General features: G+C 50.3%; 6 protein-coding genes across 7 annotated transcripts; 2 read left to right on the forward strand and 4 right to left on the reverse strand.

The window, feature by feature from the left end:
* Window positions 1–1034: 1034 nt before the first annotated feature.
* On the reverse strand, window positions 1035–2462 carry PV10_01554 (uncharacterized protein). Its single transcript, XM_016365774.1, has 2 exons — window positions 1441–2462; window positions 1035–1388 (listed from the first exon to the last, which is right to left on the reverse strand). Exons 1-2 carry the CDS (start codon window positions 2233–2235, stop codon window positions 1095–1097), a joined length of 1089 nt encoding a protein of 362 aa, XP_016229423.1. The 5' UTR covers window positions 2236–2462; the 3' UTR covers window positions 1035–1094.
* A 1031-nt stretch (window positions 2463–3493) lies between these two features.
* PV10_01555 (uncharacterized protein) lies at window positions 3494–6067 on the forward strand. Its single transcript, XM_016365775.1, has 5 exons — window positions 3494–3970; window positions 4139–4183; window positions 4319–4462; window positions 4515–4938; window positions 4997–6067. Exons 1-5 carry the CDS (start codon window positions 3883–3885, stop codon window positions 6042–6044), a joined length of 1749 nt encoding a protein of 582 aa, XP_016229424.1. The 5' UTR covers window positions 3494–3882; the 3' UTR covers window positions 6045–6067.
* An 8723-nt stretch (window positions 6068–14790) lies between these two features.
* Window positions 14791–15593, forward strand: PV10_01556 (uncharacterized protein). The gene is made up of 2 exons (XM_016365776.1): window positions 14791–15117; window positions 15203–15593. The coding sequence occupies exons 1-2, from the start codon at window positions 14878–14880 to the stop codon at window positions 15386–15388; spliced, it is 426 nt and encodes a 141-aa protein (XP_016229425.1). The 5' UTR covers window positions 14791–14877; the 3' UTR covers window positions 15389–15593.
* A 537-nt stretch (window positions 15594–16130) lies between these two features.
* PV10_01557 (uncharacterized protein) lies at window positions 16131–19272 on the reverse strand (the record flags this gene model as incomplete). The annotated part of the gene is made up of 7 exons (XM_016365777.1): window positions 16131–16341; window positions 16627–16906; window positions 17421–17983; window positions 18052–18194; window positions 18309–18565; window positions 18796–18937; window positions 19003–19272. The coding sequence occupies 7 exons, from the start codon at window positions 19270–19272 to the stop codon at window positions 16131–16133; spliced, it is 1866 nt and encodes a 621-aa protein (XP_016229426.1).
* Window positions 19273–19989: 717 nt separating this feature from the next.
* Window positions 19990–23444, reverse strand: PV10_01558. 2 transcript variants are annotated; one of them, XM_016365779.1, is made up of 2 exons: window positions 23370–23444; window positions 19990–23266 (listed from the first exon to the last, which is right to left on the reverse strand). In XM_016365779.1, exon 2 carries the CDS (start codon window positions 22986–22988, stop codon window positions 20175–20177), a length of 2814 nt encoding a protein of 937 aa, XP_016229428.1. In that variant the 5' UTR covers window positions 22989–23266; window positions 23370–23444; the 3' UTR covers window positions 19990–20174. The 2 variants fall into 2 exon arrangements, with proteins under 2 accessions (XP_016229428.1, XP_016229427.1); XM_016365778.1 differs by having other exon boundaries at window positions 19990–23310.
* Window positions 23445–23681: 237 nt separating this feature from the next.
* On the reverse strand, window positions 23682–26610 carry PV10_01559 (uncharacterized protein). Its single transcript, XM_016365780.1, has 2 exons — window positions 26097–26610; window positions 23682–26041 (listed from the first exon to the last, which is right to left on the reverse strand). The coding sequence occupies exons 1-2, from the start codon at window positions 26292–26294 to the stop codon at window positions 23897–23899; spliced, it is 2343 nt and encodes a 780-aa protein (XP_016229429.1). The 5' UTR covers window positions 26295–26610; the 3' UTR covers window positions 23682–23896.
* Between the last annotated feature and the right edge of the window lie 499 nt (window positions 26611–27109).

Below are 27109 nucleotides of genomic sequence, written 5' to 3' on the forward strand. Positions count from 1 at the left end.
GAAGTTCTAGTTGACGTGGGTTGAAACCGACACAGAAACAATGTCCTCTACCTACTGTACTTCTGTCACCATGAGTTGACGAACGACAACGATCAAACACCAGACGCGAGGTCCCAGACCCCATGGACTCATTCTAGTCACAATCCAGGGAGGTAGCCCCCTCCATTCCCCCTCCATCCTGCTGCTTTTCTTAGCAACTCTTTTGTCTCACATCAGATCTATCTAGCTTGCGAGGCTTGCTTGCATGAGGTTCGTTTGAAAGATTGTCCAGGTCTTGCGTTTCAACGCGTCAAAGATCACCCTGTGCCCTGGCGAGTCCAAAAATACTAGCGCCCATTTTGTACCACCTTCATCATTGCTGTTCATGCTGTCGATCCGCTATTGCACGAGGTTCCTCCAAACATGTGCTCGTTTCCACACCGCAGGTCGCATATGCAGACGCAGACGCAGACGAAGACGCTTTTTGCGTCCGGTGTGTCCTGCACCACTCAAGTCGCCAAGCACCCGACGCATGGGCTACACAGGAGCTCGCTAACCCCGAGATTGCAAGACTCGAAGATTCAGGTCCAGCCTCGGGTTCTATCTTTTCATGCCCAACGTCTCTCAATCGCCCCACAGACCTTTCTCGAGGAACTGATCGCAAGCAACATCGTCCAAACATATGGCGCTACAGGCTTTGGATTCCTTTCGCTGGTATTTGTGCTTTCGTTGTGCGACGACACAATGGTACACCACAGATGGGTGCCTGCATTCGCGCATAGAACAGGATTTTCAGGGTGAGAATGCGCCGTGTGACCCTGCGGCCACTGAGCAAGCGCAAGCTATGCATACACAAGGTAACCCGATCGTCTGGGCTTGGTTCTGCGAGATGTCTTGGATGTGGTCAATGGTGGCATGGCTAAAATAGGAACTCGGGTAGCACGACGTTGACGCCCCTGGCATTGGGACGCTGGGAGCTTGCATCAACACACCCAGAATCGCAAGTCAGGCTTGACCCCGTGGTCAGAAGGAGGGAAACTTGGAAGTCGGGGATAGCGTGCCTTGCAGATTTTGTCATGTCTAAGCAAATGCTATCTTTTGATATATTCCGTATCTCACAATTTACTAGTAGAAGTACCTGCTGGAATCTCCACCACTAGTTTTCCAAACTGGGAGCCCTTGTGCATATCATCGAACAAGGTATTGATTGCGGCGAGATCGAGACCTTGAACCGTGCGGGAGACCACTGTATGGACCTTTTTCTCTCTAATGAAATCAACCATTTCCTTAAACTCCTTTCTAGAACCCATGGTTGAGCCTTTGACCTCAATGTTTTTGAGGACGGCTTGCATCAAGAATGGCATCTTGGGCGAGACCGTCATGCCGTAGACTGAGATAATACCTCCGTTCTATTCTTTGTTAGAGTTGCTCAGCAACAGCAAAGGGAAATGTTACACCGACCTTTAACAGTTTGGAGCCACGAGAGACAACATCACTTCCAGCACCATCAATGATTGCATCAAGGAGCTTATTCTGTGCTGGCAACAAGGCCTGCAGCTTCTTGTCCCAGTCCTTGTCCTTGTAGTTGACACCCCCCTTTGCACCCAAGGCGATGGCCTTCTTGATCTTCTGTTCGTCGCCACTTGTGACAAAAACGTTGGCGCCCGAGGCTTTGGCAAATTCCAGAGCCATCAGAGCCACACCGCCGCCAATGCCGGTGATGAGAACGTTTCGACCAGGCTGGAGATTGCGCTCACCACACTTGACCACGGTGGCTCGCCAGGCTGTGAGACCTGTCAACGGAAGCGCCGCAGCTTCAGCATTGGACAAGTGAGATGGTGCCACTTCGAGTTCGGACTGGTCGGTAACCAGGTACTCCTGCAGTGTGCCGATCGGGCTGGTCTTGGTGCCTCCGAGGATCTGGTAGCCCTTGGGGTCCTCGGGTCCGTCGAGATCATCTTTCCATCCGGTACCAGGGTTCAGGATCACACGTTTGCCTTTCCATTGCGAGTCGGCCAAAGGTCCCAGTCCGACCACGGTGCCCACTCCATCCGCCAGCAACGGCACGCCAAACCCAATCGCCGGGTACAAGGCCTGACGGATGAAGAGATCGCGATGGTTGAGTGCCGCCGCGTGTACTTGCACCAACACTTCCGTTCCCTTGGGTGTGGGCTTGGGCACTTCGTCCAGTGACAGAGGATAGTACACCTGTCCGGGCTTGCCGTCTACCTTGGAAATGGACACTGATTTGGGCATTTTGGAAGAATGTTATGTTGTGTTAAAGTGATCTGGTAGGAGTGGGTGAGTTTTAGATAAACTCTCCTATTGCTGTCGTATTTAACAGTTGTGGAGAATATAATTGCCCGTCTCGGGGGTTTGTAGCCTCGACTCTTGCTTATCAATGCAGTCGGCGAAAAGTCGCGATTGCTTCGGTTCAAGGTATATCAAATGGTAGAAGAGGTTGGACAAAAGTGGCACTTGTACCGTAACAATCACGAGGATGATTGCAAAGAACCCCTCATTGCTATCTCAGATGTTGGTGGGGTCTCCTATTGCCCGGCCATGCTCTGTGTTGCTCGGCCATGACTTCATTCAGCCTCGGCTCAGATGAGATTCATACAAGGACTACTTGCCGAGCATGAAAAGATCCGCCCTAGCACCTGGTACGGTCAAGGATAACTATGGATGTGCATCCTTTATCATGATAGTCACGTGTCGTCTCTCCTCTCCAGTCCCCCAACAGTAGTAACTCATCAAGAACATCCAGAACAGTAGATCACAGTGCTGGTGAGACACGTTGTCTCAGGAAGAACTTGTAGATTCTCAAGAGACAACTTGATTAGGTAGCGTTGCATAGACACAACTCCACAACCATAAGCCAACTTCATTATCTATCAGACTTGACCGTTGAGACCACAGCTGACCACCAGTCGTCTATTGCTGTCAGGCTTATATTTAGGTATCCCCTACCTTGAAAACATGACTTGGCTCACCGAATCAAACCCCGGAATAAAGATGAGAGAGCCTCGAGAGGCCCGAGAGGCATGATATAGAAGCCTAATGATTGGCCAATCGCTGACGAAACAATGTTCTTCCAGACAGGGAAGTCCGCACAGGCCTCCAGCGACGCCTGCAAATTCCTTCAGCCCCTAAAGTGCATCCCCGCGGTTCGGCCGAGGGGCTTAAGTCGACCTGCGAGGACGCCTAAAACAGCGCTCATATGCATGCTCCGTCCGTACCTATCGTCTCACTGTTCTCTGGAAAACTCCTTACCAAAGATCATCAGGGCATTCCCCAATTACATCCATTTGCCCATATGGGATTTCTCCACGGTTGCGCCGCTAGATACGGGCTTGGCCTGAGGACTTGTTGGTTCAGTTACAGTTGGCTTGGGGCTTCCACGTCTCGCGTCTCGCGGTGTCGCTTCCTTCCACAAAGTTTAGACTCATCGGCATCTTCCTCTGAATAATAAGCTGGGTTTTTTGGCCCCGTGGCTTCCCTGTTCGGCCCTGATCCCTCTGCCTGGTCGTTCCTTCCCTCGTATCTGTTTCAGCTTCAACCAAGACCCAAATTTGAACCTGAATTGAACTTGACTCATGCTTCATTCATCATCAACCGCCATCTTCACCTCCACCACCGCCATCGCCATCATCATCCCTTCTGATATCATCCCTACAATAACAGCGCCTGCAACCTTGCCATAGAAGCATCGCCCTCAACCACCCCATTCGCCTCTCGCCGGTCCATCTATCTACTGTATATTCTCAAAAACCCGCAGGGCCCGCGGAGGTCACTTCATCGCATGAAACGAAGAGTCTCCGAAACCCCTCATTCGACGACATCGTCTCAAGCCGTTCCAAGCTGGCACCGCTATCGTCCCCCGTTCACTCTTGAACGTCCACCATGGGCTCCTTCGGAGAGGTCACGGAATTTGGTCATGGCTTTCGTTCACATTTTCTTCACGATCTCAAGTACACAAATCTCAACCATGGTACGTGATCATTTCACTCAGCTGTCAGAAATTTACCGGCATGCCAAGCTAGACGAGGCTGCCCGTGATCCACATGTCACTTCCATGTCAGATTCATACGCCATGAGCCTCATCCTAAACAGTCATATCTCGAAGAAATCAACAATAGCTGATGATGGTTTTGTACAGGCTCGTTTGGCACATACTCCTTACCAGTTCGCAATGCTTTAAGAGGTAAGTTTAATTAAATCCCCACTTCGTCCTTCAACGCCATTTACGTTTGTGGCTTGCGCCAGTCACCTGCACCACCTCGCCCACTGCACATGATCGAAGCTCCAATCGTATGGATCTGACCTTTGAGTGCGATAGGCTACCAGAAGCTGGCTGAATCGGCGCCAGACCGATTTCTTCGATACCAGTACGTGGACCTATTGAACAAATCTAGGGAAAGGATTTCAACCCTTCTCAATGCCCCTGTCGATGATTGCGTCTTTGTCTCCAATGCCACCACGGGTATGTTGTCTTCCCCACGCCGTCTGCGTATCACCTCTCACACATATAGCAGGCATCAACACAGTCCTTCGCAATCTCCAGTACAAAGAAAAGGACTGTATCATCTACTTTGACACAGTCTATGGCGCCATCGAAAAGACGCTGCTGTCCCTCGTCGAAACCAATCCGCAAGTCCAGCTGAGGAAGGTTGGCCATGGACAAGACTTTGCTTACTCTCTCCCATGTACACATTCCGAAATTTTGAATGCTTTGTCGCAAACTATTTCTAGGGTTATTTATGATGGCCTTACCCCCAAAGTTTGTGTTTTCGAAACCATCGTCTCTATCCCAGGAGTTCGATTTCCGTTTGAGAGAATCACCAAAATGTGCAAGGAATATGGCATTCTTAGTGTCATCGACGGCGCTCACGGTGTCGGACAAATTGCTCTTAACTTAACCCAACTTGATCCAGACTTCTTTGTTAGCAACTGCCACAAGTAGGTTATGATCACCTTGTGGCCAACCCCTCATTCGTTGCTAATGCTACGTTTCCAGATGGTTATATACCCCACGAGGGTGCGCGGTGTTTTACGTGCCGGGACGAAATCAACACCTCATCCGTACGACCTTTCCCACCTCTCACGGCTATGTACCTGTCAGCGCAGCAAATGTCCGTCAAGTCCTCCCAGACACCGGCAAGTCTCCTTTTGTCAGTCTCTTCCAATTCGTCGCCACTGCCGACAACACTCCTTACTACTGTGTACCTGCCGCTCTGAACTTCCGTCAGAATCTCTGTGGTGGCGAAGAAGCCATCTACAACTATATTCGTGACATTGCTCAACGAGGAGCTGACTTGCTCGCCATGCTTCTTGGTACTGAAGTCATGGACGACCTTGACGCTGGTTTTGGACTCAAGACCATGGGTAGCTACGAAGCTAGCGTCCATAGAGAAGGAGGAACTTGCGGATGGAAAGGCGGCCTCCGTGACTGTGCAATGGCGAACGTACTTCTTCCTGTCACCATCGTCGGCGCCACCACACGTGGCAGCATCAGCATGGGACCTGGCGGTGCTGGTAGTGCTGGCGGTCTCTCGCCGGCCCTCAGACAGAGTTCTTATGGGTTCCCTAGCGCCGGCGCAACAACCGCTAGTACCACTGCATCGCTGCGGGCGGCATCTGGAAGCTCTCTTCTGGATGCATCCGTTCGTTCATCGTCTCCGTTGAGTTCCCCTAGCCTCTATGCATCTGGGCCAATCATTATCCAGGAGGAGGATGTGATGAAGCATGTCGAATGGATGCAGAAAACTCTGTTGGATGAATATAATACTTTTGTCGCCATTTACCAGTACGATGGAAGACTGTGGACGAGGATTTCGGGTCAAATATACCTGGAACTCAAGGATTTCGAGTGGCTCGGGGGTGTACTGAAAGCGCTATTGGAGCGTGTGCGCTCTGGTGAGAGCCTAAGGGGCAAGAATGCTGCTCCAATCCTTCGAGATATGGACTTTGGGAACCTGGCTATTACTCCGACGGCATCGAGGCAAGGACCGGGAGCATCAGTGAGGCGGTACGATGCCGCCAGTGGAAGCTGGGTCGATGGCTAGATGAAGACAATATTTCAATACATTTCATGTCCCTGATATACCCGAACTCTTTCCTCCGAGCCCGTTTCCTGTGTTTGCGCGGCGAGCCTATTCCATGTGCTTGGCTGGGATATCGAACTTCATCGATGTGGACACCATCGGTCTTCCACCTCCATCTCCATTTAGAACTGCTCTGCATGCTTGCTAAGTCTAAAATCTATTCTAGCTGAATCGTATCAAGATAAGTCCCGTTTGGTATACAAAAGCTCAGACAGTGTTACTAACCCAGACCCGTCCTTCAAATGGTTCCAAAAAGTGTGAGTCAATCACTCCGTCATATGTACTGACAATCAGATCTTCAGAAAAATCCCCAACAGACGGTGGGGTGCTCAACGCTTGCCGTGTTTGGGAAAAGTTCAATGCCACAGATGCTGTTCTCTTCGAACCTCTCTTCTCATATATGAAGACACTCCCATCCTTGTCCTGCACAGCCTGATATATACCATGGACAAGGACATCAGCATATTGCTTGCGGATAGCCAGAATTAGTTTCCAATACGAGAGGACTGAACTCTTGTCATGGATCTGATTCTGGGCATTGACAACCTTATAATTGTCGTGGACTCGCATCCACGGTGTCTCGGACCCTTGAGTAAAGCCCGCGTTGGGATTTGCGTCCCAGCTCATTGGAAGTCGAGTATGGTCTCTTGCGAGATATTGCAAGCCACCCAACGCACGGGCAAGAGCTTTAGAATCCCCGTGTGTCTGTTTCTTGACGCTCTCGTAATGCATGATGCTGCAAACATCCTTGTATTCGTCGACAGACCAGTCCTCGGGCGCATTAACCATTCCCAACTCCTGACCCTGGTAAAGAAACAACGTGCCAGACAGAGTGGCCTGGAGAGTAGCCAGCATTTTTGCACTTCGCACACGGTTTTCTTCGGTGGCGTCGCTTCCCCATCGTGTCACTGATCTGGCCTGATCGTGGTTCTCGAGAAATGTAGTTACCCAACCGTCAGACCCGTCCAATAAGTCTTGTGTGGCCGCCACAGCGGCTGTCATGTCCGGAAGAGTCCATGATTCGCCTCTGACGACGTCGAATCGGTCAAAGAGGCCTGAACCAGCGCCGACTTTCATGATGTCGAATTGGAAGACCATGTTCAACTGTTTTGCAGCGGCTGAGACATACGACAAGACATGATCCCGTCCATGTGTGGCAGGCAATTCTCCCACCGTCATAGTTGCTCCATATTGAGACATGACTTCGTACATCTCGCTGAGGAACTCGTGCATGCGAGGACCGTTACAGAACTGCGATCGTGCAGGTTGGAATTCTGCATCTGGTTCTGTGACAGGAGCGTCCGGGAGGCCAGGCTGTTTACTATACAAATTAACGACATCGATTCGGAAGCCATCAACACCCTTCTGCAGCCAGAAATGCATCGACGTTTTATAGATCGCTTCACGAGTCTCTGCGTTCTCCCAATTGAGATCCGGCTGTTCCGTAACGAATATGTGGAGGTAGTATTCTTGTGTTAACTCGTCCCATTGCCATGCACTGCCGCCGAACAAGCTGGCCCAGTTATTGGGAGGATGTCGATTCCCATCGGCATCATATTTAGCTGGTCGCCAGATATACCAATCACGTTTAGGGTTATCTTTCGAGGAGCGAGATTCCTTGAACCAGGCGTGCTCGTCGGACGTGTGGTTGATGACCAAGTCTAGTAGGACTCTCATTCCACGTCGGTGGCAGGCGTCAATAATGGCTTCCATGTCTTCGACAGTGCCGTATGGAGGATACACGCTTTCAAAGTCGGAGATATCATATCCCATGTCATGTTGAGGACTGTTGTACATAGGACATATCCAGATAGCGTCTGCGCCGATGCTGGAAATATAGTCGATACGCGAAAGGATTCCGGGAAGATCGCCAATACCGTCGCCATTGGAATCTTTGAAACTTGCTGGGTAGATCTGGTAGATGTTGGCTTCCTTCCACCATGGATGGATGGTGATAGTCATATTTGGTGATTATAAGGTCGAGAGGAGCAACAAGGAAGGATAAGAAATGCCGGCATACGTGATTTCTGGTTAAACGAGATGCACAATGCAATGTTATCATGGATTTGGAAAAGGTAACAAGGGTGAGTGGGTGGGTTGGTACACACGGAATCATATGACTGTGCAAGCAGTCGGCGCATCGAAGAGCCTATGCCCGCACTGATATAACTTGATATACCGGACAAGAGTAATTTCCAGGCTCTAGGTCCAGTCAGGAATTATCTATTCCATGCCGGCCCGACATCGTCTACATTGTCTAGAATGTCATGCTCTCTCGCTTGGACCTAGTGCGTGGTCGGACTATTCGTATTCAGTAAGCATTTAGCTCCACTCATGCCTTCTTTGGACATATCGAAAGATTTTTCTATCCCATTTCCCCACATGTCGGCCCGGGAAGTGGATCGAATAGCCACGCGACCTCTGCATATCAGGGACTTTTCAATTGTCAAAGCCCGGGGAGACTGCTTTTCGCTTACGAAGGCTTCCGTTTTCTCCACGTTGTCCACACCACGACTCGTATGGAATGGCGGGAAGAACGGGGAAACAGGCTTCATCTCCACGAAAGAAAAGAAGAACCAATCGATCCTTATCCGGACGTGGCAAGCGAGGTCTTGGTAAGAGAGGGAACCCTGGGGATATAAAGACCTCGATCGTTCTCTGAGGATTTGTCTCTTCACAAACTTTCCTTTTCCTCTGCGATAAGGTCACTGCCTGCCTTTTCAAAGGAGTCTTCATCTTCTATCTTCAATCTCCCCAGAAACAATCGGACCTTCTGTCCTCCCATCTCCCCAATGACAGACCAGAAAGAAATCTCCGTCGACCAGAAGGAAGGTCCGAACTCCCAGACCGCCTCTTTCAGTCATCAAGCCAGCAGAGTCGACAATGACAATCACGATGACTCGCTCTTGGACGGAGCAGCCAAAGCCACCGTTCAAGAGCAGACCATGGGTCTGAGGAAAGGTCTCAAAATGTACCCGAAAGCCGTCGGATGGTCTATCGTTATCTCGACCGCTATCGTCATGGAAGGCTTTGACAAAGCCCTGATCCGGAGTTTATTCGCCAATGTTGCTTTTCGAGAACAATTCGGACATGAACGCCCTAACGAGACATACGACCTGGCACCTTCATGGCAAACAGCACTCAGCATTGCATCCGTCGTGGGCGAGATCCTAGGCTTGATGGCCAACGGTATCCTTGCCGAACGGTACGGATACCGCAAGACCATTATCCTCTCACTTATCCTCACTATTGCATTTATCTTCATCACCTTCTTCGCCAAGAATGTCAGTCAACTCCTCGCCGGTCAAATCTTGATGGGTTTGCCTTGGGGTGTCTTTCAGACAATTACGGTCACTTACGCCTCTGAAGTTTGTCCGGTCGTTTTTCGTGCATACCTCACGACTTATATCAATTTATGTTGGGTGTTTGGCCAGTTCATTGCAGCCGGGGTTCTTCGAGCCATGACTCAACGAAATGATCAGTGGAGCTACAGAATTCCTTTCGCTTTGCAGTGGATGTGGCCTATTCCCATTATGATCGGTGTGTTCCTGGCGCCGGAATCTCCCTGGTGGCTCGTTCGGAAAGGAAAGCGTGATATGGCTAGAAAGGCGCTGATCCGTCTTGCTTCGCGAAACCAAGTTGATTTTGATCCCGATGCGACGATTGCAATGATGGAACATACCAATGCCATGGAGAAGGCTCTTTCTGAAGGTACTAGCTATCTTGATTGTTTCCGCGGAGTTAACCTCCGTCGAACGGAGATTGTTTGCTGTACCTGGATGGTTCAGATCTTTACTGGTGTTGCTCTCTCGGGATACTCTGCCTATTTTTACATCCAGGCAGGTTTGGCCCCTCAACACGCCTTCACGATGACTATGGTGCAATATGCCCTTGGTGCGGTGGGAACCATGTGTTCTTGGTTCCTGATGGCTCGGTTTGGTCGTCGACAACTCTATCTTTGGGGAATCGTCGCGCTGTTCACAATCCTGCTCATCGTTGGAATTGTGTCCGTCTCTGTCCCCTCCTCTAATTCTGCAGTTGGATGGGCCATTGGAAGCTTGCTCATCACCTGGACTGCTCTCTACGACTTAAGTGTCGGTCCCGTTTGTTACGCACTAGTATCTGAATTGGCATCAACTCGTCTGAGAGCCAAATCCGTCGTCCTCGCGAGATGTGTTTATAACATGGGCTACATCGTTCTGGGAATCCTAACTCCCCGTATGCTCAATCCATCGGCTTGGGGATGGGGTGCGAGATCTGGTTTCTTCTGGGCTGGATTCGCGGCGATTTGCTTTACCTGGGTGTTCTTCCGCCTGCCGGAGCCAAAGGGCCGTACGTACGGAGAATTGGACATTTTGTTCGAACGCCGCATTTCAGCAAGGAAGTTTGCTTCGACAGTTATCGATCCTATCGAGGACGGAAAGGACATTCTCCACGACACGAAATTGCCGACGGAGGAGAGAGTGGAGAAGGTTTGAGTGTAATTTAGTCACCATGTCAGGGGAATGAGCAAGTCAAGTGACTCATGATCAATTGTTCTCATCCATGATCTCTCTGATGTCTTTTCATGTGACTCGAAAAGTCTTGGTAACGTAGTATGGACTATGGCTCATAGTACGCCTTTCGGTCACCTACGAGTATGTGTAGAACCGCCTCATCAGACGCTTTGATGCATCTGACTAATTGCCTCTAGTGGCGGTGACCATTCATAGCTTAGTCTAGTTCACTCCAGGGCCAGGCCGAGGGGCCATCGGACAAGGATATTTACTACTCCGTACTGTCTGTACTTTCGAAGAATGGGAACCTGAAAAGCCCCACAACCAATCTGCTAATTCAGGAACATGTCCACCGGTCCGTGAACCGACTTCTTCTCACCTTCTACGGACCCAGAGGAGCAATCATCCTATCTTATCTTTGGCTTAGGTCGGATCCTCCACACTCAGTAATGTGACCCAACCTAGGCTGGCTACCTACATGACTAGTTCGAAACCGTCACCAAATCCACGACAACAGCGCGCCCTACAAGCTTGCAGTGCTTGCAAACGTCGCAAAGTCCGGTGTACCGGTCAACAACCATGTTCACAATGTGATCGTCTCAGTATACAATGTGTTTACGTGGGACCTGAGGTTCTCGCTGTTGGTCGGTCGCGTCTGGGTGTTGCGAATCGAGGCGCTATCATTACTGAATCTCGAGCGCAAAGCAGCAATGATGAGTTGTCTCTCACACATAGTCAAGATCAAGCTCAAGCTATATCTTCTCCTTCAGTTTCTATCACCGCGTCAAGAGCTACCGCTCCGGTAGATGCTTCTCGGTATGGACCCGTGTTTATGTACAGTCTGGTATCGGATTACATGGCTAAATTGTATCCGATTTGTCCAGTGTTGGACGAAGCCGACCTTAGGGTTCAGGTTGACATGATGTACACTAATAATGATGCCGCTACATTGGTCTACGCGTTTGCTGCTCTGGCCGTGCTGTTGATGCAGGTTTCTGAGACGGGTGGGGAGTCTGGCTGTTACAGTCAATGTGCTGAATTATTGGCTCTGTCTCTCCAACACTACAAGCCTCTTGATTTCGATTCGAAGCCGAACTTGACTCGGATCATTGGTTGCTTGTTCCTCGAAATGGGTCTTCTTTCCGTGGATCGAAAGGACTTGTCATTCTTTTATCTGCATCAAGCGATTTCTCTGATGCTTATGCACGGACTGGATTATTTTTTGGGAGAAATCAACATTGATCCAGTGGAACGGGCACGTCGAGAACGAGTCTACTGGGTTTGTTTCATCCATGAGCGACATCAGGCAATCGAGGGTTCCAACATGATTTGTCTGGAACCTTTGCCATCCTTGCCGGATGTGGCATTCTTGGCATCGGATTCAGTTGGACGAGGTTGGAATCATATCATTCAGACGTTTTTGGTCATTGATAGGGATTTCGTGAGGTTTTGGAAAGGAGATCGGTCGTCACTCACGGCCGACTGGATCCAGACGAAACATCAACAGTTCACGGATCCGTCATGGGAACTTGAGGTTTCGACACTAGCACCTACCCAACAAGCAGACCTGATTATCACACGTCAGTGGTTGCGGACGCTTTTATGGCAGATGGCCATGTCCAAAGTCCTACTTTCATCAGCAGCTGGTCCGTCTGAAGGCCTATCACTGTCCATGCCACTTCGACTGTCCAGCCAACTCAAAGCATGCTTTGACCGAGTCTCAAGCCGGAGCGTGGCAATCGACGTGATAGGACTGATCTCCAAACTGTTTGAGATTACAAATACCATCGCCGATGTTCTTGTTGCTCTTCCACTGGGCGATTCTGTTGCGGAAAAAAGGTCTCGCATTCAGGATTTCCTCTTTGCCAAGAAGTTCCTCTTCGACCTACCGCATGTCAAGCCGATTTACAGGGACATCCTCGAGGATAAAGTGAGGCAGATTAGGCATTCATACAATGATTCAAGGTGGGATGATTTGTTCTTTGAATTAAATCTACATTAAGACAAGAGGGAAAGTTAGAAAGCATTCGTGTAGTATCATGCGGCCAAAGGGGGTTTTATAGAGCGCTGAAGATAATGCCCACAGGAGGTGTAGTAGCACATCTGAGCGTAGCAAATGAACCCTTAGTCTTAGATATCAGTCGTGGACTTTTCTAGGATCGATGGAAATTCACAGGGTCAACGGTTTCTACCAATACTTCCAAGGCTCTCTGATCAAATCAGCGATGGCTAACGACTCAAGTGTCTTTGAATCTATGCAGGGGATGGGCTAGTGCTAGGAACGGCCATGCTGTTCGATCCTTGCCACGTCACTCCACCCACTTGCTTTTTCACCGCCAACAGCCTCATATCAACGTTCTCATAACTCTACTGTCAATTTATAGCAGACCATGTCTCGGTGGGCCAAACTTGATCTGAATGCCCGGGAAATGAGGAAAGCAAGGGAAGAAGCGGGCAAGTTTCTGGGCGACGATCCACCCATCTGGGACGATTTAGGCGCTGATACTCAAGGGAGAACTGTCGACAACTACATCCGGTATCTTCGTGAGCACGACAATAACATCATCGCGAATAAGCTAGAGGTGGACAAGGAGGCTATTTATGAGCTGCTGCGCACTCGCACCAAAACAATTCGCCGTGAGTATGCCACCAGTCTCGTGTACGGTACTCATTCATCAATTTCCAATAGATTCTCGTAAAAGCAAACCTTCAACATGATATTTTACCCACCAGCATACACGCCCCCGGCGCCCCGCCCTCGCCCACGAAGGCTGCTATCCAACAGGAGATGGCTAAAGCTTGAATAACCGCCGCGCCGCGGGGGCCGGGGCCGCAAGAGCCTGCAGACCAACGATCTGATCGAATATCCAAAACTCGAAATCCAACTGCGCGATGCTATTATTCGAACGCAGGCGGATGAATTGCAGTGACTGCGTGATCTCAACATATATCATCTATTCGGACGATCAAGTGTCCTGTGAGCAACATTCTCATGTTTGGCATGAATGCTGTGGAGAGCTTGCAGGCTGGAACAACAAGCAGATGCTGAGAACATATGACACGTGTACGCCGTGGTAGCCAACTGAAATGGACCGTGAACATCATGGTCGGATTTACTGGCAAAGATGAAAACCCGCCGTGCCGGAGTCCGAAAGCCGCGGTACTACTTAGCCGGCCAGATTCGGGGGGAAAACTTCCTACACCGCGTCGAGACGAGCAAATGATAGGAATTGGGAATGTAAATTTCACCCGAAGCATTTTTATTGCATGGCACGCATGGTTTGAAGATCGGACAGCCCCAAGACGCCAAGGGGGGATGATGGCCTGCGGGGACATTGAGCCACAGGTTTTGCATGCCTTAATACTGGTTCGCAATCCAGGCAGACCAGGTCTGAGGTCAGTGGTCCAGGTGGTCGGTCTACTTGGGTGCTTCATCGATCAATCATCTCATCACCCAAGTCTCGGTGAGGAAACACTGTGCGTGGATTGGTGCATCTTATCGTGGCAGCATGGCCACGTAGACGATCCCAAGAGGTTTTTAACCCTAGGTCGCATGATCCCTCATCTTTGCGTGCTTGGCTTTCTATCGTCACTGGAGATTCAGATTTCATGTACTTGGGGCTTGGTAAGGTCTTGGACTGCAGACAACAAGCCCCAACATAGCCCCAGTATAGCCAAAAACCTACACCGATCCAAGAAAATTTCCTTCACAAGCTTTGCATCTTCAGGCTTCAGTCTGTTACTTTTTGTTGGCAATATGTATGCCCAGCCCTGCCAGTTTTGTTAGTAACTTCTGGGCGAAGCAAATGATCACCAGTCCCACCTCGTCATCTTGACGTCGTTAGAACTCGCAGTTGTGGCACATCTCAGCCGAAAAAATGTGTTGGCACGTTGGCAAACCAAAGCAAACCAAACCGGCTGTGTTTCGATTCCTGTCGGCCAAGTTAGGTGGAGATGGATGAGCTTCCCCTCCAAAGACTTGCAGACTTGCCGCCACAACGAGAGTATTCTGTGCCGAAGACAATGACTTGCCACGATTGACAGACTAAGGTAGACGCGTGGCAATGCCATGAAATCATTGAGATGAGTTGTTTTCTGTACCTCTCTTCCAGCTTCCTAAAAGTCCAATCTTTTATTAGTCAAGTGATTGAATAAAAAAATCACCCATTCCTCACATCTCATACTTATTATACTTATACTTTCTCATATATCGATACCCCCCATTCAATTGAAGCAAGCATTCGTTGCGCGTGACCGATTGTTGACCCTACTTACTCGAAGAGATACCCGTCTCCCAGATGGCATCGACTCCGACTCAACAAACCATCTACATTGTCTACAGCAACAGCACCAAATTCTTCGGTCAACTAGCATATGGCATCCGTCGAATGAGCACCACTGTCGGCAGTACACCTTGCCCAGCACTCGAATTGACACACGGTGGACTCAGCACCACGGAACGACCCGAGTGGGTGGAAGCCAAAAAGTCCATCCCTATCCCTATTCAACAATTGCATTACGACGAAATTCCTTCAGATGTAAGTATTGCATTCGCATCACATCATGCCTATGGATTATCCTTTTGGGATCGAATAAGAAAGTTCTAACTCCGATCGCTTGCAGTTGAAAAAATTCATCGAATCAAACAAATACGAATATCCATGTGTGGTGGCAAAGGGAGGAACTAGTGGTCGATTCAATGTCCTGTTGGCCGATAGTGAGATTTCAGACTATGCTGAAGATCCCGCCAAATTCGTCAAGATTCTCGAATATCGTGCAGTTCAGGCTGGTTTGACGTGGACGAAGTAAGGTGGTGAGTCAGTCAGTCTCAATTCGGCTCGACTTGATTCAACTCAGTTCAGCTTAGTGTTGGCGGTGTTAGAAGGTCGTGAATTTTGTTTGCTGTCCAGCAGTATCAGATTGTTTGTCTGATTTGACGTTATACCAAATTCTCACGCTTAGGAAGACGAATATAAACCAAGTCTTTGGATCGTTCATTTCAGGACAATCGATCGCTACATTGAGGGATTCAGGACTATTTCTTGACATGTGGTTTCAATTCAGACGGCGGTATTGAGTTGACGGGACATCCATTCCCCGTCTCTGTCTTATGGCTCGCCAGACCAGGCGAAAATCATCCACCGTGACGGGCCCAGCTGTATGCATACCGACTGACCTGATATCGATCGATATCCTCGGCTTGGTTTCTCACTATTCTCATTCCCGACATTCGTTCTCACCATGCGTGCTCCACTGGCTTACTAACAAGCCTTGCTAGGGTTCCTCCACCACCCGAGACGTTCTCTCCACTCATTTCTTGGGCCCCCATGGGCCCTCATGAATACCCATTCATACTCATACTGACAAGATGAAGCTGTGGAGATAAGATGGTAGTGGAGAGTCTCCGAAACTGCTCCAAACGATAAACGAGACGCTATCACATCCCAATCTCATCACCATTCCAGTTGTCCATACAATTGTCAATACCATTGTGTTCGTAGACCAATCGGTTTCACCCATCACCCGTCTCACTCCCTACCCCAACCCACCCCTATCTAGGTACAGATTGCTTCAGATACTCATCCTCGAAAAGCTCTTCCGCCGACGGCCTATCCTCGGGAAGCCAACGCAGGATCTTGCGAGCAAGTGCAAGGAGCAGCTCCTTCTCTCTACCAACATGACGCTTCTCACGGATTTCCAGTGTTTGATCGGGGATTGGCGTCGGGGCGATCCAATTACCTGAAACACGGTATAGGTCAAGCCTAGTGGTGTCAAAAGGAGGCACTGATGAGGCCCATCAGGTCCATTGATTTGAAAGCTGTCTAGAACAAGACGTAAACGGTCTTTTCCAGGATGATGGTCTGCCTCGATGGAACGAATATGTCGAGAGATTGCCAGTTCATTTTCGGCGTCTTCTCCGGCTATACAAACTTTGATTGCAAGCAGGGTATGTTCACTGGGAACTTTAGCCGCTTTTCCCACGAGAGTTTGAAGTTGAAGAAGGCAGAAGAAGAAGGCAGAAGAAGAAGCCATGGGTTAATACCTACTTGAGATCCCGACAAAGCCAAACCGTGGATGCAGTGCCAAAGCCCAACTTGGCGACGATCTGATATCTAGATTGAAAGACCTCGCCGAGTCGGACAGGATAAAATCTTTCAGCCTTGTAATTTGGAACAGTCTCCTCTTCGATGATTTCATTTGATGGTAGTATCTCAAAGCCTTCGGTTGGAAAGATTCGAGGCTGGCGCGCTATTGTCTTTGGGGCTGTAGCCATCCGAGACCGCTGAGTCTGGAAGGTGGCGCGTAGGTTGACTTCAATTGGGAAGACTTTGGCAGTCATCAGAGACCACGGCAATCGTCGTTGTGCCCTAATAGTACGTAAGGCTATTGATCCCATCACATCTTGTTCTGAGGGGCAAATTCTGTGAGATCTCAGAATGGAAACAATGTTTCACCATCCAAAAGGGAGCGCGTGGAGATAGTAGCACAAGTATTAGTAGCAGTAAGCTTGGGGTGGAACACAAGCCCCCCTTACAATCAGTCCCCAACCCCCAGCTCCCTTTCACAAAATCAGTCATCATACCATTCTCATTACTCTTCTCATTCTTCTCAAATAATATCATCCTCATCAAGTGATTAAGTGCTTACATCCTCTGTTCCAACGGCATCAAATAACTCAACGCGACCATTGGCAAACACGCACCATGCCAATCTTTATAAGCATAACTCAATTCAAACTGCATCCTGACCGTCAACGAATGCAAAAAGATATAATGCTCCGTATTGTATGAAGCACAATACCAAACCAACAAAACCCAATGCAACAAACCAATCCTCTCACCCCATAAATCCGCTCCGGGGTCGGAAGCATACAGTGAATGCATTAGATCCGCTACGGCGGTTCCCTCCGATCCAAGTGCTTGCCAACTTCGTCCGGTTAGGAGGGAGCGGACGAGGAAAACCGACGTGAGGCGACAGGTTTCGTAGACGTGGTCGTTAGGAAAAGGGGTGGTGCGTTGAGTGGGGGATGGGATGGTGAGGATGTTTTGGCAGAGTTTCTGGAAGAGGATGGGGTCTGAGGAGTAAGATGGGGCTTTATCTTGGGTTTGCGATGGAGTCTGGGTGGTAGTGTCGCTTTGTTCGATTTTGATCTTGACGATTGTTGACATTTGTTCTAGTAAGTCGCGGAGATGTGGTGATTGGACGTGAGGAAATGGGTCTTCTTCTTTCGGATTGATTCGACCATCGTAGACGGGTGAGTAGAGTCGTGGATCGGGATTGGTTCGTGGTCGGGTTGGGTCCTCGAGCCGTTCGCCGTATTCTGATATCACGGTTGCGTGGGTGAGAGGTGGTAATGAGGCCATGGCTAATCCCCGTACGGGGATGTGACATCTTCGTTTGACACTGAAAACCCAAAACGAATACAGGTCAATCTGTCGTGGTTACTGATATCAGATCAGACGTGGACTTACAGGCCAATTGTAACCAGTGCCAGGACGGTCCTGTAAAAGCTCGATTTCTCACTTAATTTCCATTCACGAGCTTGTGCCAGTAATGTTGCGCCGGCGTATCGATGATGCTGATATTCGGCGGCTGCTTCTTGTCCACCTCGGACCTGATGAGAGAAAAGAGTCAGAAACGAGTCAGAATCCTATCTCCGTCCTAAGATCCCAGGAATGTGTTTCGCACAGGTATCCGGAGAACAACAAGTTCATTTCAGGTCACTCACCAACCCACAAATCGCCATACACGCCACTGCGGCAATACATCCCACAATCGACTCCGGAGTCAACTGTCGAATCGTCGAACGAACATGATTAATCGCTTCGAGTTTCAATGCCGTCGTCACTGAACTCATCTGACCCGAAGTCTTGCCATCAAGTTGAGTTGAGCTCATAAGAAGCATGCCGGTGAAGAATGTGGGGTCGTGTGTACCCATAGGCCAGACGGTGTTGTTCATTCGTTCTTGTCCGAAATCGAGGAATACTATTGAAGAGAAGAGAGGGGGATAGTGAGTAGAGAGATATAGGGAGACAGGACAAGGCATGTGTGATAGGATGATATGGTGATGTGGCGGGATGACTCGATCGAGACATTCAAGAATGAATGTGAATCATGCCACGATATATCACCACCACCACCACCACCACCAACACCACCAACACCACGAGGCCGAACCCGAAATCGAAAACAGGAGAGAGACAGTGGTAGCTTACCATTCCGTTTAACTCTATTCAATACCCCCGGCGACTGCCTCTCAATTTGTAATTGCGGCAAACACCTCAACGCATCGAATTCTGCGCCAAAGGTCAAAATACCAAAATGGTCGCATTTCTTTCGGAGAAGCATTTTCAATTCCTTAGATGACATCACATCCATCAGTCCGACATATCTCCCAAAGACCTCTTTCATTATCAACATACCTCGTCATTCCTTCGCCGTCGGTTGTGCTGTTCTCTCGTCGTATGAGAACGAATCTGACTGAGTCGATCTTTATCCATACTCCCGTCTCCTCTCATAAGGATGAACTCGATTTCTTTTGGTTTGACATGATGTCGACTTTGATTTTGATGGTGGTGTTGTCGTTTACGGCACGATGTCTCTCCTTCTCGTTCTCGTTCCCCTCCCTTGGCCGGATTCGAGTTCGCAATCGCATTCGCATTCGCATTCGCTTCAACTGTCGATGTCGACATGTTGACATTATTGTCGGCTATTGTCACTCATTGATTGATTGATTGATTCCTTTATTCGGTTGTTGACCTTTGGGACACACAATCACGCACAACGTATAATGCACGACGCACGCCGTGCATGGATGTAAGAAAGTCAAAAATAAAATCGGTAGCTAGATAAGGTAGCAGTAGTTGGTCAACCATGACCAATGCGAAAAACAATCAACCCAACTGTATCGCTCGCGAATCCTACCGGCTTCGACTTCTCACTCTGGTTAGGACAGGACGCTCAGGTCAAACAGGACACTCTGGTTAGGACAGGACACTCTGTTTAGAACAAGTCAAGTTCACTCAAGTCAAGTCGGTCGGTCGGTCGGTCTGGGCGTGGGAGAAAGCAGAAACCTCTAGTAGTAGAACTCGGACCAGAAGCTCGTAACATGATCAAGCCCGGCGGTCAAGTTGGCCTGGCACGAGCTGGCCAGAACCCAAGACCACCGCCCACACTCAAGGATGACCGACCCTGACCACTTATAATTGTTCGGCGTCGACAGCTTGAGCCTCAAATAGGTAAGACGTCGCGAATCCTAAACGGCCAGATCCTCTTTAGGCAGGGTGACTAATGCTTGCATAGTACTTGTGTGGACCTAGATCTCGCTTCTCGCTTTTATGCTTTCTGCCCATGCATCATTCATGGCAATTCTTACGAAGCTGAGCAATCTCCACGAACAATCAATGATGACGGAATCAAATACATCCCTTGTCCACAGAAAAATACGAATACCTAGAACAGGAGGCGCCTTATAACAATCGTGGGCATTTCACGTGACTACCTATACGCTTCGACCCCGCCGACATCCATGCTCTTTGTAATGCATAATTGGTATACAACATGCAATAGTGCGTGATACGGCCAATACCGCTGATCATGGCCCAACAAAGAATTTGGCCGCCTCTGCAATGTCAGGGTCGCCATTAGCAAAGTCCCATCCGACAATCCGAGAATCCTGGGAGCAACAGACAATGCGACGGGCATCAAATTGAAGTTTGAAAACTCGGGATACTGATGCTGGGGCTACGGGATGATGTTGGTTTGGTACTGGAGCTTGACCACCTGTGTTATTGTTATGATGTTGGTGATGGTGGTTATTGGTCACTTGAGCTCCTGGTTGACTAGTAGCCGATGACCCTTGTGGCTGGGGTTGTGGTCCAGGGGTGGGACCACTACTGTTGGATATATTCGACCTTTGAGGTTGATTGACTGAAGGTTCTTGAGCAGGAGCCTGCGTTAGTGCATGTTGTACTGTTTGAGATATAGATGCCGCCGCATCGGGCAAGACGGTACTTGGAGATTGGCCTTGGATGGGTCCAACCGACGATGTCACGCTCACGCGAGCATTAGTCGAGCTGGTTCGCCAAGTGCCCAACCCCGCTGTACTGGCTGCCCCGAAGGCGTTTAGCAAGCCAGATCCCAGACCCGCCATGCCACTTCCCACTGCTTGTTGCATGACCTGAGTCGCGGCAAGAACAGCCTGATGATTGGCATTGGAGGAGGAACCGACGTTGGAGCTTGAAGATTGGCCCTGTGTTAAGTGGGGAGCCTGAGGTGGCATAGGCGCCGCAAGCGTGTTCGGAAGAGGAGGTAACGTGGCGGCAACATTGGGTGGTTGTGATGGGCGCGGCCGAGCACCATCCGGGGTATGAGCGACCTGACGAAGCCGTTGTGACTCGACCCAGTCGCCTTGGGCATTCTTTCGCCAGATGATGATGGTTTCATCGTAAGATCCTGACACAATCCGACCCCATTTACTCCCACCACCACCAGGGGGAAGCTTGGAATTGAGAGCCATACGACTAGAGCCAAATTCGCCGTTTCTGACACGCCGAAAATACTGTCGGTCATCTGGGACAGTACCATTCGCGACAGCCTGAAGGAACTTTTTCTCAACCTCACGTGCCGTCGAAGCGTCGTCGGCGCCGGGCATATCTCCAAAGCCGGCCTGCACGGTCCGCACGAGGTTGGTGTGGCCCTTGAGCTCGGCGACTTCGGCAGAGGTGAAGGGATCGTAGATACGAACGGTGTTGTCACTACTTCCACTGACGATTCGTTTGCTGTCAAACTGAACACAGGCAATACCCTTGTGATGCCCTTGGAGACTGCGCAAGAGTCGACCGTCCTTAACGTTCCATACTCTGATGAGCCGATCACCAGAAGCCGATACGATAAGATCTCCATTGATCTGGATGGCATTGACGGCGGCGCCATGACCCTCGAGAGTCATCAGGAGAGTGTAGGGCTGTAAGGCTCGAATGCTGCCGTTGGCAATGCGAGCCTCTAGGAGGGAGGGTTCGACTTCGTCGAGGTTGACAATGTAACTCGGAAGGCGAGCCGAACTTTGGCGAGAATGTTGTGGGTAATCAGGGTCGGCGGCGGTGAGATGCTTGCGGTTCCAAATCTTGATCTTGCGGTCTTTGCTGCAGGTGACAAGGTATCGATGATCGAAGCGAAGATTGAGAACGGATTCTTCGTGGGCCGAGGGGATTTTATGGATTCGTTCGCCGGTGGAAAAGCGCCAGACAATCACGCTCGAGTCTGAACTTCCAGAAATTATCACGTCTTCTTGTTCGGTGGGATCGAATTGCAAGCAGAGGACCGACTGAGAATGACCTAACAAGGGTTTACCACGAAGACGACGCGTTTCGAGATCCCAGACTCGGAGAGATCTGTCACGACTACCACTGACTAACCACTTGCCGAAGAATTGGATGGTGTAGACGCATTCGGTGTGGGCTTCTCTTGGATATGATGGATGTGGCAACTGGAATGTGGTGTATTGTCCGTTGGTCCAATTTTGTTCCAGTCGTTGGCGTTGTTTGTAAAGATTGAGCCAATTCAACTTCTCACCGCCGTTGCTGTCGTAGGTGATGAGTCGCGACTTGAATGGAGGTTCGGTCTCGGGTGGCACCTTTTTCCGGTTATTTGGAGGGTGAGGAAGTGCAGGAGAGCTAGACACATAATCCATCTCGTCGCCCGAGTCGTTGCTGTGGCGTTTGTTTGGACGTTGGGGAGAGTTGGCGAGACTGTTTGGAGCATCTTGCATTTCTTGATCGTCGGGGTCTGAAGGCATGTCTGAATCTGCCTCAATGGTTCCGTGTTGCTCGCGCCATTGTGAAACGTCAGCGGAGCCTTGACGACCCCTGGACTGGAGCCAGTCTGAAGTAGCACGCTTCTTCAGCTGAGGCTGACCAGGTCGTGGGAGACGACGGCGGGTTCCATGTCTGGTGATGGATAGATGAGTGTTTTCAAAGGCTTTAACTTCAGTAGTATCAATTCCCCAACCCTGGCTCTTGTAGAGATCCTGCCACAACATGGTGTCCATAACACGTGCTCGCCAGGTGCGAGAGGCCAACGACGCCGTCATGAGGGTACTGGCGTCGAGGTATGAGAAGATCTGACATGTTATTTCGGGAGGGAGTTTCTCCAAGGGATCCATGTGTAATAAAGGCGTCAGTCTTTCGACGACGGCTGCAATGCTTGATGTCCGAAGGGTTCTTAACACCTCGTACGCGATTTCAGCGCGAGATTCCTCGTTCTGAGAGAGGACCCAGGCCTGAAAACGATCGGTGGAGGGAGTAATCCGACTGCTTTCATTCTGACTGGCAGTTTCTTCGGAGAAGCCCTCGTCAAGTCTGAAGGAGGCGGAGGAAGAGGAGATGGAACGACCGCGGTAAGAGTCCATGAGCGATAGAAGGGTAGATGAGCAGTAGGCTGCGGGGAGATGGTGGGAAGGTGCGATGGAGATACAGTGTAATTTGAAGGCGTGTTTCTGCGAGGATTAACAACAATTAGACATGTTGAGAAGTAGAGATCCGAAGATGGATGAGATGATTGTAATGTTGAGACAAATGGTGGACGAGAAGAAAAGATTGTCGTCGTAGTGTTGGTGTTGGTGTTGGTGTTGGACGAGGGTACATGAGACACAAAAGTTGATGCCTGTCAGGTCAGGACGTGATGCATCTGAATATGCGTAAGCAGGTAGTAGTACTTAGTGCCTTGGAGTACTGGCGAGTAATAGGTAGGTTAGGTATGTAGTTTAGGTAGGTTAGTTAGTAGTACTTACCTAGGTAGTTAGTAGTACTTTACTCCGTAGTCGTCGTACAGCCAACAAGTATCACGTCAGTTGTGGAAGGCACAGATTGTTGAGTAAACCAAGAATCCTGCCTGGTCGCGCCTGCCAGTTGTAGCAAATGCCAGCAAGGGCAGGAAGCACTGACAGAAGCCTGGTTGCAGTTGCCTTGTTTTGGTGGCCAAAACTTAAAAGGCAGCCAATCACAACCGCCGAGACTTTGTGTGGCTTCATCGACTTCATAATTCACAAGGCTGAACCATGGATAGCGTCGAATTCAACTCCTGAGGCTTGCCGATGACGCGAGGACTTTACATTAGGGTGATATCTTGTGCAAGGATAAATCAATCTTGGACTCATACAATACCTGTCGTCAAACATTGTGGCATGGTACCCAGGTAAACTCTACACAAGACCGGGTTGCACCGCTCATCAACACGTCAGTACCCAAGGTGCTCGCTAGACACTCAAGTCCCTCGTAACTCATGCTGCTGTCATTTATATTCATGGATCCTCCTTGTCTATCTTTCCTTCTTCGGCTCCTCATCCTCGCTGGCCGGTGTCATCTGTCCATCCGAGGCCATGTCCCAACTGCTCTCGGTGGCGGTTTCAATGCCCTCACTTTCCCTCTTGCGTCCCCTCTCACGCATCGCGCCTCGGATTCGCTTGCTAACTTCATCGAAACTCTCCTTATTGTCCACACTGCTGAACGGCCGAAGACCACCAGACATTGATAGAGCCCCGCCCGCGGAACTGCTGCGACTGCGGCTTTTGGGCGTCGTTGGCCGTGATGCGAAGAATCCAAACCCACCAATGTTGCGGAATGACTCGTTGCGAGGTAACAACCCAAATGAGGTTCCAGTTGGGGTGTCTGGTGACTTGCCCTCGGGACCCCCAGACGTCGGTGTCGAAGGTTCTGTCGCTTCAGTGATTCGGGGTTCTTCTGGCATAGTCTTATAGCTGGACTGGTATGCCCCCTCCGGAAAGGGATCCGCCACGATTCTGTTGGCGTCAAAGTCAGGGAAGACCTCTGGTCCGAGGTCATTGATGACGTCTGTGACCTCAGCAGACAGTGCCTGTCTGATGGCCCTCAGCTTGACCAAGCGGCTCGAGGATCTCGGATCCAGCGCAGCAACCAAGGGAGGTAGCGACTTGAGCACGTCCATACCAATCTCTCCAATTCTTAATGCTGCAAACGTGATGCTGATGCACAACCCCAAAAACGAAACGGCAAACAGCCAGATGGGTACAAAATCGGGCACATAAGTCCGAGCGAGTAACCACCACGGCACCTTGTTAGTGTAATACCCACCATTCCGGTTATACACCAGCCAGAGCGAGACGATAACTATATAGTAAGCATAGAGGACAGGCGCAAACGCCATCGCCACCAACAGCTTCCAAGTAGTAATGACATCTCGTCCCTGCAGCTTAACCGTGGAGGCTGCGAGTGCTTCGCGAGACTTCTTGAGCGAAATGAGCTTGGTCGTGACAAACACTGGCCAGAACATGGCCAGGCCCGGCAGAGTTCCAATGCCCAAGACTACCAGTTCGCCGAGCCGATAGATCAAGGTGCCCAGGATCAGCCACCAAGGGCGCTTGGAGGCATTGCCCCACTCCACCTGGTGGTCGCGGATTCCCAGGGCCCGGAGCTGACGGTTGTAGTCAAGTACATCTTGCTTGAGTTTCACCACTCTTGGGTCGTCCTTGTACTGGGTATATCCTTTGACAAGTCGCCGGTTCAGCTCGACTACCAAGGGAAGAGGAAGCTTTTTGCCGGTGGGATTATAGAGTCTGCGGGCGGCTTGGACGAGCATGAGGGTATCGTAGTCGGGGCTTGACTGTGTCACGGCGACCAGGCCTTGGAAGACGGTCTCGAGAAGGGAGCCAACGGCGTTTCTTCGATCGCCCGCCTTGTAGGCAGCCACTTGATCTGGGTGGACTTCGATGGGGTGGCCAAACTCAATGACGGCCCGGGATCTGAACTTGTGGGCGTGGAAGTAGTTCATGCCAATGGGAATGATTTTAACGCCGCAGTCGGGGTTGTTCGCCAGAGCACCCAGAGCCATGATGGCCACGCCAGCCTTGAGAGGGAGCAAATCCGGGCGATCATGACTACCGCCTTCGGGGAAAATGCCGATGCAACCTCCATCGTCGAGCTCTTCAAACACCGAATTGTAGACCTTTGTCTGGTCGACAAATGGAGCAACGCTGAATTTGCAGCCGCGGGAGCCGTTAGAACCACGACCAGGTGTGTCGGATCCACTCTCGGGCCCATTGCGATTTAGGGACTCCAAGGCTTCTGGGGTCTTGAAGGGTTTCTTGAGGCGAAGCTCAGTGGGTGAGATGATCTCGGCGATTTCGGTGCTTGGGGTCTGGCCTCTGACTTTGGGCAGGACGATCAAACCACCGATTTCGAACTGCCCATTCTTGAAATTTGTCCCGACGCCGTGAATGAGGGTTGGGTCGTTGTCCTGGTCGGGCATGAAGATGTTGCCTTGAGCAGGTTTAACCTTGTCCAAAGCTCTTCCAACGGGGATAGCTCCTATGGCCGTCGACAGAGTTCCAATGAACTTTCGCTTCGTGGACTTTTCGGCGATCAGGTAGGAGATTCGTCTCTTGGCCTCTGTTTTGAGGATTCTCATGAGGACGAGGGAGTCGACAAACTGAGGGACTATTAGTTGACATGTTGGTACTTTCTTGGGACAGGACACGACAGACCTGGTTGGCATGAGGAGCAGCAACAAGAATGATTGGGCCCTTTCGAGGGACTTTCCAAGCACCTCTTGGATGAACTTCGCGGAAGAACAGGTCGATGAGGACGGACATGGCCCACAGGACCAGGTCGTAGAGCCATTTGATCTGTCGTCGTTGACGACGCTTTCTTGCCGGACGAGAGGAAGTCTGAGTTCTCTCCATGGTATTTGGTCCGGGCGGGAGAGGTATCAGTTGAGTGTTGGCCGGTTCGAGGGAGAGGCTGCTCCTTGATGGGGCAGACGCCGCCGATAAGATGCCCGGTTATGCCCAGGCATTCGACGGCGGAGGAATCGTAGAGAGGCAGGGAAGTGGTAGGGAGGCGATGGTCCAACTAGTGGTAAAGATCGAAGAGTGGAAGCTGGTGTCAAGTAAATTGCAACCATCAACATCCAGCTTGTGTATGGTCACAAGACAGGGACTAGCAGAGAAAAGATGTTGAGATGGTCGAGGCATGCGTCAATGGACCAGGATGCAGGTGAGTGGATCGCAGGTGACGGAGGAGGGAACGTTGGGAGAGGCATGGGTGCCCAGGTGAGTAATAAATGTCAATGTGGGGATGGGTTATTGAGGGTGCCGAGGGGCCTTGTGCCTAAGTTAACAGCCCAGACTCTCGAATTTAGTTACAAACGACACAAGGCTTCCACGCTTCCAAGAGCTCTTTGGGCACTTGACCCCCTCCATCTTCCAATCCCCGGGGGCCCCTCGGGCATCCACACCATCCCCTCGTCCCTCCTTCGCTTCCCCAACGTCTCCAGTTCAACCCTGTTCACCAGCTTATCACGTGCATGGAGGGGGAGGGGCAGTCTGGACATCGAGATCGATATTGATCCCATGTACAGTACTTAGATGAGAGTATTAGTTTCATTCAAGGTACTAGACATGTAGAGGCGTCAGTCAGGGTGGTCCAAAAAGACTTTCGCTTGCCGCCTTGATGCTATTCAGAGTCCACACGTCATATTATATATACTTTTTGTCCC

Source organism: Exophiala mesophila, assembly GCF_000836275.1.
Source record: "Exophiala mesophila strain CBS 40295 unplaced genomic scaffold supercont1.1, whole genome shotgun sequence".
Taxonomy (NCBI): Eukaryota; Fungi; Ascomycota; class Eurotiomycetes; order Chaetothyriales; family Herpotrichiellaceae; genus Exophiala; species Exophiala mesophila.